The sequence below is a fragment of the Narcine bancroftii genome, chromosome 2, assembly GCF_036971445.1.
Source record: "Narcine bancroftii isolate sNarBan1 chromosome 2, sNarBan1.hap1, whole genome shotgun sequence".
NCBI classification, from domain to species: Eukaryota; Metazoa; Chordata; class Chondrichthyes; order Torpediniformes; family Narcinidae; genus Narcine; species Narcine bancroftii.
Genome location: NC_091470.1, coordinates 191,829,472 through 191,845,914, shown reverse-complemented (window position 1 = coordinate 191,845,914; position 16,443 = coordinate 191,829,472). Strand labels below are relative to the sequence as shown.

At 51.4% G+C, this 16,443-nt stretch overlaps 2 protein-coding genes across 2 annotated transcripts in view; one reads left to right on the top strand and one right to left on the bottom strand.

The window, feature by feature from the left end:
- The window catches only part of ap4m1 (adaptor related protein complex 4 subunit mu 1), a 21,264-nt gene extending 8,742 nt beyond the window's left edge, over positions 1 to 12,522 (bottom strand). Inside the window, 10 exon segments of the mRNA XM_069919758.1 lie at positions 4,152 to 4,302; positions 4,428 to 4,481; positions 5,100 to 5,166; positions 5,691 to 5,753; positions 6,215 to 6,286; positions 6,754 to 6,864; positions 8,261 to 8,357; positions 8,881 to 8,987; positions 11,505 to 11,590; positions 12,199 to 12,522. Of these exon segments, the coding sequence (XP_069775859.1) occupies positions 4,152 to 4,302; positions 4,428 to 4,481; positions 5,100 to 5,166; positions 5,691 to 5,753; positions 6,215 to 6,286; positions 6,754 to 6,864; positions 8,261 to 8,357; positions 8,881 to 8,987; positions 11,505 to 11,590; positions 12,199 to 12,256 (866 nt within the window). The 5' untranslated portion in view covers positions 12,257 to 12,522.
- Positions 12,383 to 16,443, top strand: part of mcm7 (minichromosome maintenance complex component 7) — a 36,155-nt gene continuing 32,094 nt past the window's right edge. The window contains exons 1-2 of the mRNA XM_069919757.1: positions 12,383 to 12,468; positions 12,868 to 12,989. Coding sequence (XP_069775858.1) covers positions 12,959 to 12,989 — 31 coding nt within the window. The 5' untranslated portion in view covers positions 12,383 to 12,468; positions 12,868 to 12,958. The remainder of the gene's footprint in view (positions 12,469 to 12,867; positions 12,990 to 16,443) is intronic.

Genomic DNA, 16,443 nt, shown 5'->3' with positions numbered 1-16,443 from the left:
TCCTCAGAGATGAGAAAGAGAATTAATTTTGGGCAATGTAGAAAACAGCCGAGGCCCTGAACATGTAGAAGACATGCCGGAGTGATGTCAGGAAGCAATGAGTCGAGAACCTCTGCACGAACAGCAGTACTGAAGAGGTGCTGGGAAAAACGTTGGTTCTAATGATAAACAAGTCCCCAGGTCCTGGTTACCTCACTAATGGAAGGATGTGGATACTTTAGAGAGTGTGCAGAAGAGATTTGAGGAGGAGGAGGTTGAGTGAACTTCCACAGGGACCTCCTGTCCCTCTTCTCCTTGACCAACGGAGAATGAGGGGTAACCTGGTAGAAGTGTACAATGCCTCTCGTCATCTTGATTGTGTGGATGGCCACGGGCTTTTTCCCTGGGGCTGAAATGGCCAAGTGAAGGGACATAGTATTAAAGTACATGGGAGTACGTACGGGGGGGGGGGGGGGGGGGGGGGCGGGGAGAGATGATTCTTTATTACAGAGAGGGTGGATACAGGGAATGTGCTGTCAGTAACGGTGGTGGAGGCAGGGTCAATGGGTCTTTACGAGACCGTTATACGACAGGTAAGTGGAACTGAGAAAATGGAGAGTTATGGTCAAGGTGTTTTGTGATGTTTTATCAAAATTCTCTGGACTCTGGGCAGTTCCAGGCAGATTAGAAGACAGCAAATGTCGTAAAAAACTGTTTTAAAAAAAGGTGGTGAACAAAAGGCAGTCAACTCTGGGCCTTGGGGGAGTCACGTGATGGAGTAGTGGCCGGACGGTGAACTCCCAGCCCTCTCCAGAAAAGTCTGGGAAAAACAAGAGAAAACACAAAAGGCACAGAAATAAAAGTTACAGAAAAGTGAGTGGAAAGAAGATGGCGACAAAAAAAGAAAAATCGAAAGCAACGGTAAGAAGAGAGGAAGAGAAGACAAAGGAGGAAAAATGTGAAGGCCTTACCTGTCCGAAGAGGCCGCTGCGGAGAGAGAAACCCCCGCTCCCTCAGGTCGGTAAATAATGACTACAAAAATGGCTCGCAGAGCCGAGTAAAAAGTGCGCACCGCGCATGGCGCCCGCTACTTCGCGCGTGCGCGATGCGAATGAAAAAAAACACACCGACGGGAGGGGGGGACCAGCTGGGGAGTCGATCTCCACAGCCGGCAACGACAGCTGCAGAACACCTGCAGCAAGAAGAGACCACAGAAGACAATAGAAACAAGAAAGAAGAGGAGGGAAAGGGCAAAAAGAAACAACAGATGGTCAACCCAGAGGAAGAAGAAGAGGAAGAGTATGGTGAAATAGAAGAAGAAAAGAAAGGCAAGGTAAAGGATATACTTGCTCTTATTAAAGGATACATTGAGTCATTTAAAGAATGCAAACATAGGAATTTAAGGATTAAGAAAAAGAATAAACAACAAGAAGGAAGAAATAAATACCAAATGGAGATGACCTTAACATAAATGGGAAAAAAAATGGACAAGATGGAAGAGGGCGGCAGTAGCAGCAGAAATGGAGGTAGAAGACTTAAAAAAGAAATTGGAGAAATCTAATAAAAAAACTAAAGAGACACAAGAACTACTAGCTCAAAAAATAGATACAATGGAAACCATAACAGAAGAAATAACATAAAGAATAGTGGGCCTTAAGGAAGATGAAGAAGGCAAGAATATGAGGGAGTTTATAAAAGAGTGGATCCCTAGACCCTAGGATGTCCAGAACTACAGCAAGAATTGGAAATAGAAAGGGCACATAGAGTACTGGCCTCTAAACCCACAACCCACAAACAAAAACCAAGATCTATTGTAGTAAAATTCCTAAGATATACTACAAGAGAAAAGGTACTGGAGAAGACAATGGAAAAAGTAAGAGAGGGCAACAAACCACTGGAGTATAAAGGGCAAAAAATCTTCATTTATCCAGATATAAGTTTTTGAACTCCTAACGAAAGAGAAAAGAGTTCAATTACAGCAAAGGCGATTTTATGGAAGAAAGGGTATAAATTTATACTAAAGCATCCAGCGTATTGAAAATATTTATTCCAGGACAACAAAACAGACTATTCTCGGATCCAGAAGAAGCACGAAAATTTGCAGAACAATTACAAAAAATAGACTGAGGGAGGAAGACGGGTATGAGAGTTAAAATGATCACGATTGATATGTATGTGGGTAAAGGAAAAAAATAGACTGAGGGATGAAGAGACGGTAATGAGAGTAAAAATGATCACGATTGATATGTATGCGGGTAAAGAAGGTATAAGAGTGAATAGAGACAATGAGCATACATGAATGTATCTGTACTTAGAGGAAAATATAGATAGTATAACGAAATTAATAAGGGAAGGTAATGGAATAGACGAGGAATAAGGAGGGAATTAAAAAGAGTGACCTTTGTGACATATGAAAAGTGAAATCTTTTCTGGGGGAGGCGGGGTGGGGGAAATAGCGGTCACTGCAAAATCAGTTGACGCTTGCGAGTGGATTCGCAAATCCAAATGGAGAGGGGAGATGTGGTTGTCCGACAAGGGATAAAGGACAACTCAGGAGGTGAAGGGGAGATTGGGGATAAATAAGATAGAAATAGGAGAATAAGGAAAATGTTGGATGTTGTAGGAATGTTGTCTTATAAAGAGTTGAAAATAAGAAAACAGAAATGGAAAAGGAGGAAAGGTAATGATGGAAAAAACGGAAAGAGAAGATAAACAAAATATAAAAGGGCTACGCTGAACTATATGTCTTTAAATATTAATGGAATACATAACCAAATTAAAAGGAAGAAACTACCAAATTTAAATGAATAAATGTATTCCATTAGAAAAAAATAACATATTGGTTAAGAATAATATTGAAATATTCGAACAAGTATAGGAGCCTTACATAAATACAATAGCGAAAAACCTACCGGGGACAAACATTACCTAAGTTGATGGAAGGAGAAGGAAAGAAAAGAATGGACTCAGTAGAATTTCTGGTGTAATTTTGTGAATGACACATTGTCTGACTGGCTTAATGCAACCTAGATTGTATACCTAAAATGGATGAGAGGGGGGGTGGGGGGGTGGTTTGGGAGGAGGGAGGGGGAGGGGGGGAGAAAAAAATCACTGTAAATGTGTGGAAAAGAAAAAGTGTATATCATGGCTATTGTGATTTATGGTGTGAAAAATAAAAAATTTAAAAAAAAACAACTCTGGGCCTTAATGTGTGGCAGGGAAAATGCTTGACGTTATAAATCAGAAGAAGTAGTGGATAGCTGGATGGAAATGGTTCCATCAGGCAGACCCAGTGGCATCCAGGAGGGGCGGCATGACAAATCACTGGAGTTCATGATGAAACGAGTGCAGTGGATCGAAGGGAATTGGGGGATTTCAGATGGTAAATGTGAACTCAACTTCTTTGGAAGGAAATAGTAAATCAGCCTATTATTTAAAATGGTGAAAAACTGCGGCATACTGATGTGCAGAGGGAGTTGCGAGTGCTTGTGCATTGGTTTGCAGGTGCAGCAGACTGTCTAAGGCAAGGGAAATGTGGCCTTCATTGCTGGAGGGATTGAAATTAGGAACAGAGAGGTTCTGCATTTGTACAAGGTACTGTTGAGGATGCATCTGGAGTACTGTGAGCAGTTCTGGTCTCTCTTACTTAAGGATGTACTGGCGGTGCAGTGATGCATCTGGAGTACTGTGAGCAGTTCTGGTCTCTCTTACTTGAAGGATGTACTGGCGGTGCAGAGGGGGTTCACCAGGTTGTTTCCAGAGATGAGGGGGTTGGCCTAAGGGGAGATTTGAGTCGTCTGGGACTGTACTCACTGGGATTTTAGCAGGATGAGAGGGGATCTTATGAAAACATTCAAAATGATGAAAGGAATAGATAAGATAGAAGCAGAGAGGTTGTTTCCTCTGGTAACTGAGGCTACAACTAGATTCAGGGGAGCAGATTTAGGACAAAGAGGAGGACTACTTTTTCCAGGGAGTGGTGAATCTGTGGAATTCTCTGCCCAGGGAAGCAGTGGAGGTTACCTCACTGAAAGTGTTTAAGAGACAGAGAGATTTAAAGAATCAGGGAATTAAGTGATCGGCTGTGACCCTGTTGAATTGGGAGTGGGTTTGGTGGGCTGGATGGCAGACTCCTCTCTCACACGCTATTGCGCGGGTTCAATGTGCCTGGGAGGGGTGAAGAGCAAGGGCAGGAAGCAGACATCATACCCTTTACCTCTCCCTGTTGCGGGACCACTCTCAGGATGCGGTTGGTCTCAAACTCTTCCAGCTTTACTGACTGATGAAAGCTGCACTCATCGACCTTCACCGAAGGGCCATATCCTGAAACCATCCAAGGGGATGAGCAAGGGCAAGATGCTAATCCCCAAACCGCCACACGCCGTGCCGAACCCCCTGCCCAAACCGCCACGCACCGTGCCAAAGCTGGGATCAGCACTGACTCTCACCTCGGATCTCCGCTTTTCCGATGCTGAACTCCTCGTTCAACCCAATTCGGATTTCTGAAACATCCAACAGAGGAGGGTCTGTCAGGTGTGAAGCAGGGAAGGGGAGGGGGGTTGGAGAGCTACGGATGAGAGGAAGGACAGGAGCAGGACAGGCGATAGAGTCGGGTCAGGGGAGGGGTCACCAGGAAGGAGTGGGAGAACATCAGATGGAACGGAAGGAGTGGGGAGAGCTCCTTGGGAGACGAGAGCATGGTAGGGGGGAGGGGTGTGGAAAGGGAGTGTGGGGACATCGGGGAGGAGGGACAGCTCCATGGGGTCCCTCCCTCACCTGATCCCCAAACCGCTGAGGATATTGAGTGGGCCAGGAGTAGAGGACAGGGCAGGATGGGGGAAGTGGGAGGAGTGGGGGGGACATTGGTCGGGACGAGGGGAGGAGGAAGAGCTCTGTATGAGATGAGGGAGGAGCAGATGGAAGGGATTGTGGGCCATGGAAGGAGCAGGTGCGGCTTGGGAGGGGTGAGGTTTTTCCACAGGGACTTCCTGTCGCTTCCTCCCTCCCCCCCGCCAGATCCTCCTCCTTCCCCCCTCCCCCCCCACAGGGGTCCTTTGCATACCCGCTGGGTCCCTCCCATCTCCCTCCTGCTGGGTCAGGCTGCAGGATGCTGCTCTCACCGGCGCTGCTGGGGAGAAAACACTTCAGGCGCACCACACCCTGGACGTCTGCTCTCAGGAGACCACCCTGCAATACAGGGACAGGAGGGTGAGCCAGACCTTGATTGGCTTTCATCCCCATCCCCATCCACCATGGCCCATTGTTCAGTCATGAGGGTGAAGAGGGGACGGAGAAGTGAGCTGAGTTGGTGACATGAGGAGGAGAGATGGGCAGAAATGGGACAAAGGGGCTGGCAAGGGAGGTAGAGGGGGTGGGCACAGAGGGTAGAGAGGGTGGCAGTGAGAGGTTTAGAGGGTTGTCATGGGGAAAGGGCAGGAAGGGAGGAGTTGTGGGGAAAGAAGTGTGGCCAGGGAGGTAGAGAGGGCAGAAGGGGTTAGGCAGAGGATAGTGGGGGCCCAAAGATGGCAGAGGGAGGAGTCGAGCAGCATAGGGGGGCCTGGGGGGTGGAAGAGGGGCAGAGGAAGGATGAGGTGGGTAGAGAGGCAAGGTAGCATTTGGGGGGGGAGATGAGGTGGGCTGTAGTGTCAGGGCCGGTGGGGGGGGGGAGGAACAAACAACAGACATCCTCAGGAAGACGGGACAAGACTCACATTGGCTCCGATCACCACCGTCAGCCGCTCAATCACGTCGACAAAGATTTCTGTTTTCAATCCCTGAGAAGAGAGAGCAGGGACCAGGACTTGAGAGCAATAGGTCCCTCGGCCTCTGGTAACACTCAGAGAGAACGGGGACTGAGACCTATGGTTCCGGTAATGGGCAGAGAGAATGGGGACTGGGTCCTATAGTTCTGGTAACAAGCAGAGAGAAAGGAGACTGGGTCCCATGGCCTCTGATAACGCTCAGAGAGAACGGAGACTAGGTCCCACGGTTCCATTAAAGGGCAGAGAATGGGGTCTGGTCCCGTAGTTCTGGTAACGGGCAGAGAGAACAGAGACCAGGTCCCACGGCCTCCAGTAATAGGCAGAGAGAATGGAGACTGGGTCCCGTGGTTTTGGTAATGTGCAGAGAGTACGGAGACCAGATCGAACGGTTCCAGTAACGGGCAGAGAGAATGGGGTCTGGGACACAACTCATGGTGAGAAAGAGACCTCTGCTCCCCCCTGACCCCTATCACCTGTTCACTCAGCACAGGTCTGCTGGCCGCAGAGCTGGGGGCTACTTTACTCTGCTGCGTCTCCGCTCCAAACTGCAAGGCAAGGGTCAGGAGGTAAAAACCCAGAGTCACAGTGTCACTCGGACCCCATTGCTCCGTCTCCTCCCACCCCTACCGTGGATCCCTTCTCTTCACCCCCACCCCCAGCAAACCACATCACTACAACCACCCCCAGACCCCATCTCCAGCCCACCCCTCCACCGTGAACACCGTTGCTCCAACCACCCCAGTGGACCCTGCCTCTCCGCGCTCCCCCACCCACAGACCTTACCGCTTCAGGGCACACCACCTCTCCAGCGTGGACCCTGTTGCTCTAGCCCCCAAACTTCTGACTCTCCCCACTCCCATGGATCCAGCCCCCCCCCCCCCCCCCCCATTGTTCTGGTCCCCCAAAACTCCCTGACCCCACCACATCTTCCTCCCAGCCCTCCAAAACCCCCACTCACCTCCCTCCCCAAGCTGTATGTAAGAGTGATGCAGAGGAAGGGGGTGGTACTCACCAGGCCAATGTTACTGAGCTCAAAGAAGCTGAAGGGTTTGGAGACGTAGGGCTGAGTCTGGATAAAATTCTTCAGCACATCCATCGACGTGCTCTGGATATAGCCAAAATCCTGGGCAACAAAATATCCTTAATGTAGCCTTGAGGCCAGTGGCCATGGGGACCGAACGTTGAAGTTCTTGTGCTGAATACTCAATGTGCCTAATTCCGTTAGTCTCGGAAAATTTCAGGACAGAGGAACCTTAGTTAAAGCCCTGGATTGGGGCAGGGCCAATTTACATGGTCAAATCTTGCAGAGGTTAATTGGGAGAGGCTGCTCTGAGTTAAAAGGATGTCAGGCAAGTGGGAGAGTGAGTGCTCAAAGGCAAAGTGAAGGGCAAAGGGGGGCAAGAGTGGCTGGCCAGACACAGAGGCTCTGGATCAAGTTAATGGAGTCGTATGAAGTGTTGGCCTCATTCAGTTGCTCAGGTCTGAAGGCAGAATAGAATGTTAATGGGAGGACTCTGAACAGTGTGGATGAACTGAGAGATCTTGGGGTCCGTGTCCACTCTGAGCTACTGCACAAGTTAATGGTGTTGCTCAGAAGGTGGACGGTGTGTTGGCCATCATTAACCATGGGATCTAGTTCAAGAGCCGTGAGGTAATGATACAGCGATATAAGACTTTGGTCAGACCCCACTTGGAATACTGTGCTCTGTTCTGATCATCTTCCTACAGGAAGGGTGTGGGTGCTATAGAGAGGGTGCAGAGATTTACAAGGATGCTGCCTGGATTAGAGAGTGCCTCATGAGGAGAGGTTGAGTGAACTTGGCCTTTTCTCCTTGGAGCGAAGGAGGATGAGGGGTACAAGAATGATGAGAGGCATTGATCGTGTGGATGGCCAGAGGCGTTCTCCCCAGGGCTAAAATGGCCAACACAAGGGGGTGTCATTTTAAGGTATTTGGGGGGGGGTGGTGGTGGTGGAATTTTCTTTAGAGAGGGGTGGGTGCAGGGAATGCGCTGCCAGTTAGGGTGGTGGAGGCTGGGGCAACAGGGTCTTTGCAAAGAGACCGGGTCCCACGGCCTCTGATATCGCTCAGAGAGAACGGAGACTCGGTCCCACAGTTCCGGTAACAGGCAGAGAATGGGGACCATTAGACAATAGAGTCCATTAGACAGGTACATGACACTTGAGGAAAATGGAGGGTTACGTAGTAGTGAAATTTGAGGCAGTTGAGGAGAGGGAGGGGACGGTGTGGTGAACTACTGTGTTTATTTTTGTTTGCCGCCCATTGGCCAACTGTGCTTGTGGCTCCTCCCACAGGCTCTAGAATGTTCCACATCCCCCTGCCCAGTGCAGAACAGTTGAGCAGCATGGATGTGCTTTTGTTCTAAACCTAATAAAAGCCCATCAGTTCTGTCAACTTCAGTCCTTTGGAGTTATTGATGGTGCATCAGACGGGGAGGGGGAGGGGTGTTGGGGGAACGAGACAACGTGCCACCTCCGTCCCTGCCCTGTGAGCACTCACCAGAATCTCATCGAGAAGTTCGTAGATGAGAGCGAAGTTGAGGCGCACGGTTTTCTCGCTCAGTGTCCCACAGTGATCCTTGATCAGGCTGACCAACCTGTATCACAGGGCTCACTCAGTATTTGGCACCGCTCCACCAAGACAGTCCTGATTACCATTGTCCTTGCTGGTTACAGTCCCCTCCACCCCCCATCCATCCACTTGAATCCCCTCCCCTCTGGCCTCCAGTTGCAGCCCCTCACCCCTGCTCTTCGTCCCCTCCCTGCCAGCTTTGCTTTACTCCCCCACTCTTTGTCCCCTCCCCGACGTCCTCTCAGGGTTATTGTCCGCTCCCGACCCGCCTCCTCCTCTCAGCTCCCTCCCCTGCTTCATTCATCCCCTTCCTACCCCATTTCCCCCATCCTCACCTTCTTTCCATTCCCCTTCCCTCTCCTCTCTCACCCCTTCCCTCCACACCTACCCCATCCCCTCCCCACCTACCCCATCCCCTCCCCACCACACCACTCCCCTCAGCCAAGGGCTGAACCTTAAACCCATCACATTCCCCCTCACTCCACGAGCTCCTTCCCCATCCCTCCCATCCATCAACCAAGCCCTCCTATCCTATTGGAACAGGTTACCTGCTGAGGAACTGGATGATGGTGAATGGAGAGGGATTCGAGCGAGTGGTTGCCACAAAGTAGAGTGTGCTGTGCCGCAGGTGAATGTACTGGAGCCCCTGGTGATGCTAGAGAAAGGGAGAGGATTATCACAGCCCAAATCTCATTAATAACTCTGCTCTTTCACCTCCATATCCACAAGACAGCAGAAATAGGCCATTCAGCCCATCTAGTCTGCCCTGCCATTTAATCATGTGCAGATCCATTTTCCCACTCAGCCCCACTGCCCTGACTTCTCCCCATAACCTTTGATGCCCTGGCTACTCAAGAACTTATCAATATCTGCCTTAAATACATCCAGTGACCTGGCCTCCACAACCGCCTGTGGCAACAAATTCAACAGATTCACACACCCATGGCTGAAGAAATTCCTCCGCGTCTCTGTTCTAAGCGAACACCCTTCAATCCTGAAGTTGTGCCCTCTTATAGTGGACGCTCCCACTGTGGGGAAACAACCTTTCTTCATCTACTCTGTCCATGGCTTTCAACATTCAGAATGTTTCAATGAGATTCCCCCTCATTCTCCTAAATTCCAACGAGTACAGGCCAAGAGCTGAAAAAGTTCCTCATTTAACCCTTTCATTCCTGGAATCATCCTTGTGAACCTTCTCTGAACCCTCGCCAATGTCAGCACATCTTTAATGAGGAGCCCAAAATCACTCACATACTCCAAGTGAGGTCTCACCAGTGCCTTGTAAAGCTTCAATATCACATCCCTGCTCTTATATTCTATTCCTCTTGAAATGAACACCAGCATTTGCCTTCTCCACCAACTTAACCTGCACATTTACCTACAGACGTTTACCTGCACGACTCCCAGGTCTCTTTGCATCTGGGTGTTTCAATTTTTTCCCCCATTTAAAAAAACAGTACAACTCTAATTATCCGAAATGGTCAGGACCTGGCCTACGTTCCATAAACGTTTTTTTTCAGAAGAGTTCATTTTTTTAAAAACAGCCCAGTAGCAACAGCAAATTACTTGTTATAGTGTTTATACAGCAAACAACAAAAGGCTTTTTAAAGCATTCAAATAATGTTTAATTCTCACCAATAAAATGCTGGCCACTGCCGATCACTGACACTTTCCCACCAAGACCCTGCTCCTATCAGGAGTCTGAGGTCTGCACTGCCACAGTCAGCCTGACATCCCTGGTCAGTTCAGCTCCAAAAAAAAATTTTTTATAAATGAGGATTTCTGATTTGTTTTGGATATTCTCAATAATCCTGAATTTTAAAATTTTTTGCATAAATTAGGATTTTGGAGAATCCAATTTTGGATAATCAGAGTTGTACTGTAGTCTGCTCATTTTATTTTTAAAACCAAGTTCATGGCTGTACACTTTCCAACATCGATTTTGAAGCTGTGGTTCCTGGGAAGATCAGGATTTGTTGCCCTAAGAGAAGTGGAAGTCCTTTCTGGTACCACTCTGTCTGGGAAGACACGTTCATTGTGCAGGAATGGGTGAACACCCAGATTCTGACCCAGCAACAACCATTGATGCTGTTTCTCTCAGATTCCCCGACCATGTCCTTCCTTGTGAGATGGTGACAAGTTTGGGAGGCGCCGGTGAAACACACCCTGGCCACAATGCACTGTGCAGATGCAGAGTCCAAGTCCTGCAGTCAGACAGCATGGAAACAGGCTCTTCGGCCATCTTGCCTATGCCGACTAAAATGTCGCCCCCCACACCAGTCCCACCTGACCATGTTTGACTCAAATCCTATCCACCCCCTTGGTCTCAGCCCATCAGTGTCCGGTAATGGGAGGACTCTAGACTGGTCCTATCCCTTAGTGCCCTCATGTTGGCTGCGCTGTGGGGAAGGATCATAATCTAGAGTCCTCCCTTTACTTGGCATTGATGGTAAACTAAGGGATAATTAAGGGGCCAGTTTAACCCACCAGTGGAATCTTGGGATGTGAAGGAAAGCCTACACACCTAGTGCGTCCATCAGCATACTCCTGCAGCCTGGTATGTGCCAGTCTGCAGCATTCCCTCACCAACATCTACGTGTGCTGAAAGACCAATAGGATTCAGACTGACTCAGTTGGCTCGGGGGGAGGGGGGGATTTATGTTGTGGGTGACCTCCCAACTTCTAAACTCAATACTGGACCGATGAACTTTGACCTCCCCATCTACCTGCGCAGTGATGGACAGGATGTTCATGTGGGCTCCAAGGACCTCTGAGGCTAAAATTAGTATTCAATCAAACTCGAGTCCTGTGGAGACACTCTCGTGATTCTGGATGAGCACCACCAGGATGTTTAATCCACTTAGTTCCATTCAAACAGAATCAAGCTGGGCATCAGATGGCCTCATCGGCAAGCTTACAGAGGTCGGGAGGCTCGTACAATGGTGCGAGATCAACAACCTAAGTCTCAACATGGAGAAAAAGAGATGATTGTGGAGTTGTGGAACTGTCAGTATGAACCAGCCATTCTAAAACCAATGATTAATAATCCATTCCCAACCTTAGGATGGACAAAAATTCCTGGGAGATTTAAGGGATGGAATTAGAGGATGAGAAACCATGTCAGTACTCCCATCAGAAGATGGTTCTTTATCAGGAAATTACAAATTCTTACCATGACAACAGGGGCCTGATCTTTGGGTAGAGCCGTCACCTTCTGGTAGAAAACATCAATCACATCCTTCTGCTCCTCACCACGGACTGAAAGCTTCAGTGTCAGGGGAAAATGATCGTGAAAGTCATATACTGACTGGGAAACTTGTTGGGAAACTATTGTCGTTAGCACTTTACACACACACACATTTCTCTCACAAACTCTCTTTAGTCCACACAATCTCTCACACTCTCTCTCCCTCTCCCATATTTCTCCGTCACACTCTCCATCTCTCTCCCACCTCGCTGCATGATGGAATACACAAGCCTCCCAAAACTAGCACACAATCCAGACCACCTCTTACCCACTGGCCCTGGGGATGATCCCACTCCCTCATCCTCAACACGATTTGACCCTTAGCTGGACAGTGTGCACCCTGACCCAGTACAATCCCCTTTCCCTGACTCGGAGTCACCTCCCGACCAAGAGATACCTGACACCAAGGGGAAACCCTAACCCCCAGACCCAGGGGAACCTTCCCCCAGACCCAGGGTACGGCCCCCAGGCTCTAAGGACCCCCAATCCCAGGGTATCTTCCCAGTCCCGAAGGAGCCTCCGGTCCCAGGGAATGACCCCAGACTCGGGGGAACCCTTCCACAGACCCAGGGTTGGGGAGCCCCCAAAGGCCACCCTTCCGGGCCTGGCCGGAGGATACGGTCCTTGTAGATGAGGTGGTCGCCGAGGGCCGACACGATGAAAATTTGGCTCATCATGGCAGGGATGGGGGTACGCCGCCGCCGCCAGGCCCGGCCTCGCTCTCACGGCCGTCGCAAAGCTGATTGGAGGAGAGCTCTGCCCATTAACGCGCTTCACCACAGCAACGGGTGCTAGGGGGCGGGTCAGAGGCCCTGGTAAAGTCACCCCGACTCCCCCGGGCTTAACTCACCCCGAACCCCCCCTCCCGGCTCAACTCATTCGGGCTGTGGTGAGAGACACTTTTGGGTGGGGGGAACTGGGGAAAGGGACACCCCGGGGTGGGGGGGGGGGCACCCTCCGCGCTGACTGATTTAGCTCTTCCAGCTGGTGCGTTGTTTGGGTCGGTTCTCTGTCTCTATTGGCTGAACCACGCCATGACGTCAGGGTGAAAGTTGAGGGTACCGCTGCAGCCAATAGGAATCCCGCGTTGTTTCGCGCCACTGGCTGTCGGATCCATTCTGCTCCTTTGGGGGGCTTTATTTAATGTGCTAATTTCCCGCCTCTTCCCCCATGGAGTTTTCAGATGGATGTTTTCTTTCTGTACAATAATTAATATACTTGTTCTGGGCAGTCTGCTATGAGGTGATGTGTATTGTTTTTGCTCTTGTCAACGTTGCCCCCGGCCCAGGACCCCCCCAAATCCGGAGCGGGTGGTGCGGCCCGACCGCTCGGTCACGTGGGCTGCGGGTTGGCGCCAGTTTCGGAGCGAAGTGACCGCCATGGCGCCGAGGGACTACCAGAGCGAGAGAGGTGGGGGGGACCGGGATAGGGGATAAGGGATTATCGGGGGGGGGGCGCCGAGGGGCTGCCTACCCGGGGAAAAAGGTGGGAGATGGGCCCCTGGGGAACCGGTGAGCCGGATAACCATGGGGGTGGGGCGCCGGGGAGAGGGGTAGGGGGTGTAGGGCGTAGGGGTAACTAGGGGATGTAGGGGGAAGGTACGGGTTACGGGGGAGTTAGGGGGTTACTGGGGGGCTAGGGGTTACGGGGGGGGTGGTGTGTAGGAGGTAGGGATTACGGGGGGGGGTGTAGAAGGTATGTGTTACGGGGGGTGGTGTGTGGAAGGTAGGGGTTACGGGGAGGAGTGGGAGTTTGCTGGGGGTTGGTAGGGGATACTCTGGAGTATAGGGGTTACTGGGTGGTGGTGTAGGAGGTAGGGGTTACAAGGTGGTAAGGGATACTTGGGGGGGGGAATAGGGGGTTACATTGGTGATGTAGGGATTAGGGGGTTCCGGGGGGTGTAGAAGGTAGGTGTTACGTGGGGGGGAGTGGTAGGAGATACTGTGGAGTATAGGGGTTACTGGGTTTTGTGGTGTAGGAGGTAGGGGTTACCAGGTGGTAAGGGGTACTTGTGGGGGGGATAGGGGGGTTACATTGGTCATTGGTGATGTAGGGATTTGGGGGAGTTACAGGAGGGGGAGTAGGTTATCAGGGGGTGTACGGGTTACTGGGGATATAGGAAGTAGGTGTAGGGGGTTACTGGGCAAGAGAGGTGGGGGTGATGTGGGATTTGGCGCGGAGAGAATGGGGGGTGGGTGGGAGTTGTGTTGGGGGGGAGAGGGGAGATAAGTGATAGGAGAGCGGGTGGGGGGGGGGGTTTGTCAGATGTCCCTGGTACTTGTAAGGTGCTGGTTTGGGGAAGAGGGTGGGTGTGCTGGTTGTGTCAGAGTGAGTTGGGACAGAGAGCCTAGTCTGTGTGATGATGTAACCGGTTGGGCTACTGGATGGGTGTGATTGGCACGGTGGGTTGCAGGTGGGGTGATGGGTGTGATTGGCAGGTGGGGTGATGGGTGTGATTGGCAGGTAGGGTAATGGGTGTGATTGGCAGGTGGGGTGATGGGTGTGATTGGCAGGTGGGGTGATGGGTGTGATTGGCAGGTGGGGTGATGGGTGTGATTGGCAGGTGGGGTGATGGGTGTGATTGGCAGGTGGGGTGATGGGTGTGATTGGCAGGTGGGGTGATGGGTGTGATTGGCAGGTGGGGTGATGGGTGTGATTGGCAGGTGGGGTGCTGGGTGTGATTGGCAGGTGGGGTGCTGGGTGTGATTGGCAGGTGGGGTGATGGGTGTGATTGGCAGGTGGGGTGCTGGGTGTGATTGGCAGGGTGGGGTGCTGGTAGTGTAATTGGCAGGTGGGGTGCTGGTAGTGTAATTGGCAGGGTGGGGTGCTGGTAGTGTAATTGGCAGGGTGGGGTGCTGGTAGTGTAATTGGCAGGGTGGGGTGCTGGTAGTGTAATTGGCAGGGTGGGGTGCTGGTAGTGTAATTGGCAGGGTGGGGTGCTGGTAGTGTAATTGGCAGGGTGGGGTGCTGGTAGTGTAATTGGCAGGGTGGGGTGCTGGTAGTGTAATTGGCAGGGTGGGGTGCTGGTAGTGTAATTGGCAGGGTGGGGTGCTGGTAGTGTAATTGGCAGGGTGGGGTGCTGGTAGTGTAATTGGCAGGGTGGAGTGCTGGTAGTGTAATTGGCAGGGTGGAGTGCTGGTAGTGTAATTGGCAGGGTGGAGTGCTGGTAGTGTAATTGGCAGGGTGGAGTGCTGGTAGTGTAATTGGCAGGGTGGAGTGCTGGTAGTGTAATTGGCAGGGTGGAGTGCTGGTAGTGTAATTGGCAGGGTGGAGTGCTGGTAGTGTAATTGGCAGGGTGGAGTGCTGGTAGTGTAATTGGCAGGGTGGAGTGCTGGTAGTGTAATTGGCAGGGTGGAGTGCTGGTAGTGTAATTGGCAGGGTGGAGTGCTGGTAGTGTAATTGGCAGGGTGGAGTGCTGGTAGTGTAATTGGCAGGGTGGAGTGCTGGTAGTGTAATTGGCAGGGTGGAGTGCTGGTAGTGTAATTGGCAGGGTGGAGTGCTGGTAGTGTAATTGGCAGGGTGGAGTGCTGGTAGTGTAATTGGCAGGGTGGAGTGCTGGTAGTGTAATTGGCAGGGTGGGGTGCTGGTAGTGTAATTGGCAGGGTGGGGTGCTGGTAGTGTAATTGGCAGGGTGGGGTGCTGGTAGTGTAATTGGCAGGGTGGGGTGCTGGTAGTGTAATTGGCAGGGTGGGGTGCTGGTAGTGTAATTGGCAGGGTGGGGTGCTGGTAGTGTAATTGGCAGGGTGGGGTGCTGGTAGTGTAATTGGCAGGGTGGGGTGCTGGTAGTGTAATTGGCAGGGTGGGGTGCTGGTAGTGTAATTGGCAGGGTGGGGTGCTGGTAGTGTAATTGGCAGGGTGGGGTGCTGGTAGTGTAATTGGCAGGGTGGGGTGCTGGTAGTGTAATTGGCAGGGTGGGGTGCTGGTAGTGTAATTGGCAGGGTGGGGTGCTGGTAGTGTAATTGGCAGGGTGGGGTGCTGGTAGTGTAATTGGCAGGGTGGGGTGCTGGTAGTGTAATTGGCAGGGTGGGGTGCTGGTAGTGTAATTGGCAGGGTGGGGTGCTGGTAGTGTAATTGGCAGGGTGGGGTGCTGGTAGTGTAATTGGCAGGGTGGGGTGCTGGTAGTGTAATTGGCAGGGTGGGGTGCTGGTAGTGTAATTGGCAGGGTGGGGTGCTGGTAGTGTAATTGGCAGGGTGGGGTGCTGGTAGTGTAATTGGCAGGGTGGGGTGCTGGTAGTGTAATTGGCAGGGTGGGGTGCTGGTAGTGTAATTGGCAGGGTGGGGTGCTGGTAGTGTAATTGGCAGGGTGGGGTGCTGGTAGTGTAATTGGCAGGGTGGGGTGCTGGTAGTGTAATTGGCAGGGTGGGGTGCTGGTAGTGTAATTGGCAGGGTGGGGTGCTGGTAGTGTAATTGGCAGGTGGGGTGCTGGTAGTGTAATTGGCAGGGTGGGGTGCTGGTAGTGTAATTGGCAGGGTGGGGTGCTGGTAGTGTAATTGGCAGGGTGGGGTGCTGGTAGTGTAATTGGCAGGGTGGGGTGCTGGTAGTGTAATTGGCAGGGTGGGGTGCTGGTAGTGTAATTGGCAGGGTGGGGTGCTGGTAGTGTAATTGGCAGGGTGGGGTGCTGGTAGTGTAATTGGCAGGGTGGAGTGCTGGTAGTGTAATTGGCAGGGTGGAGTGCTGGTAGTGTAATTGGCAGGGTGGAGTGCTGGTAGTGTAATTGGCAGGGTGGAGTGCTGGTAGTGTAATTGGCAGGGTGGAGTGCTGGTAGTGTAATTGGCAGGGTGGAGTGCTGGTAGTGTAATTGGCAGGGTGGAGTGCTGGTAGTGTAATTGGCAGGGTGGAGTGCTGGTAGTGTAATTGGCAGGGT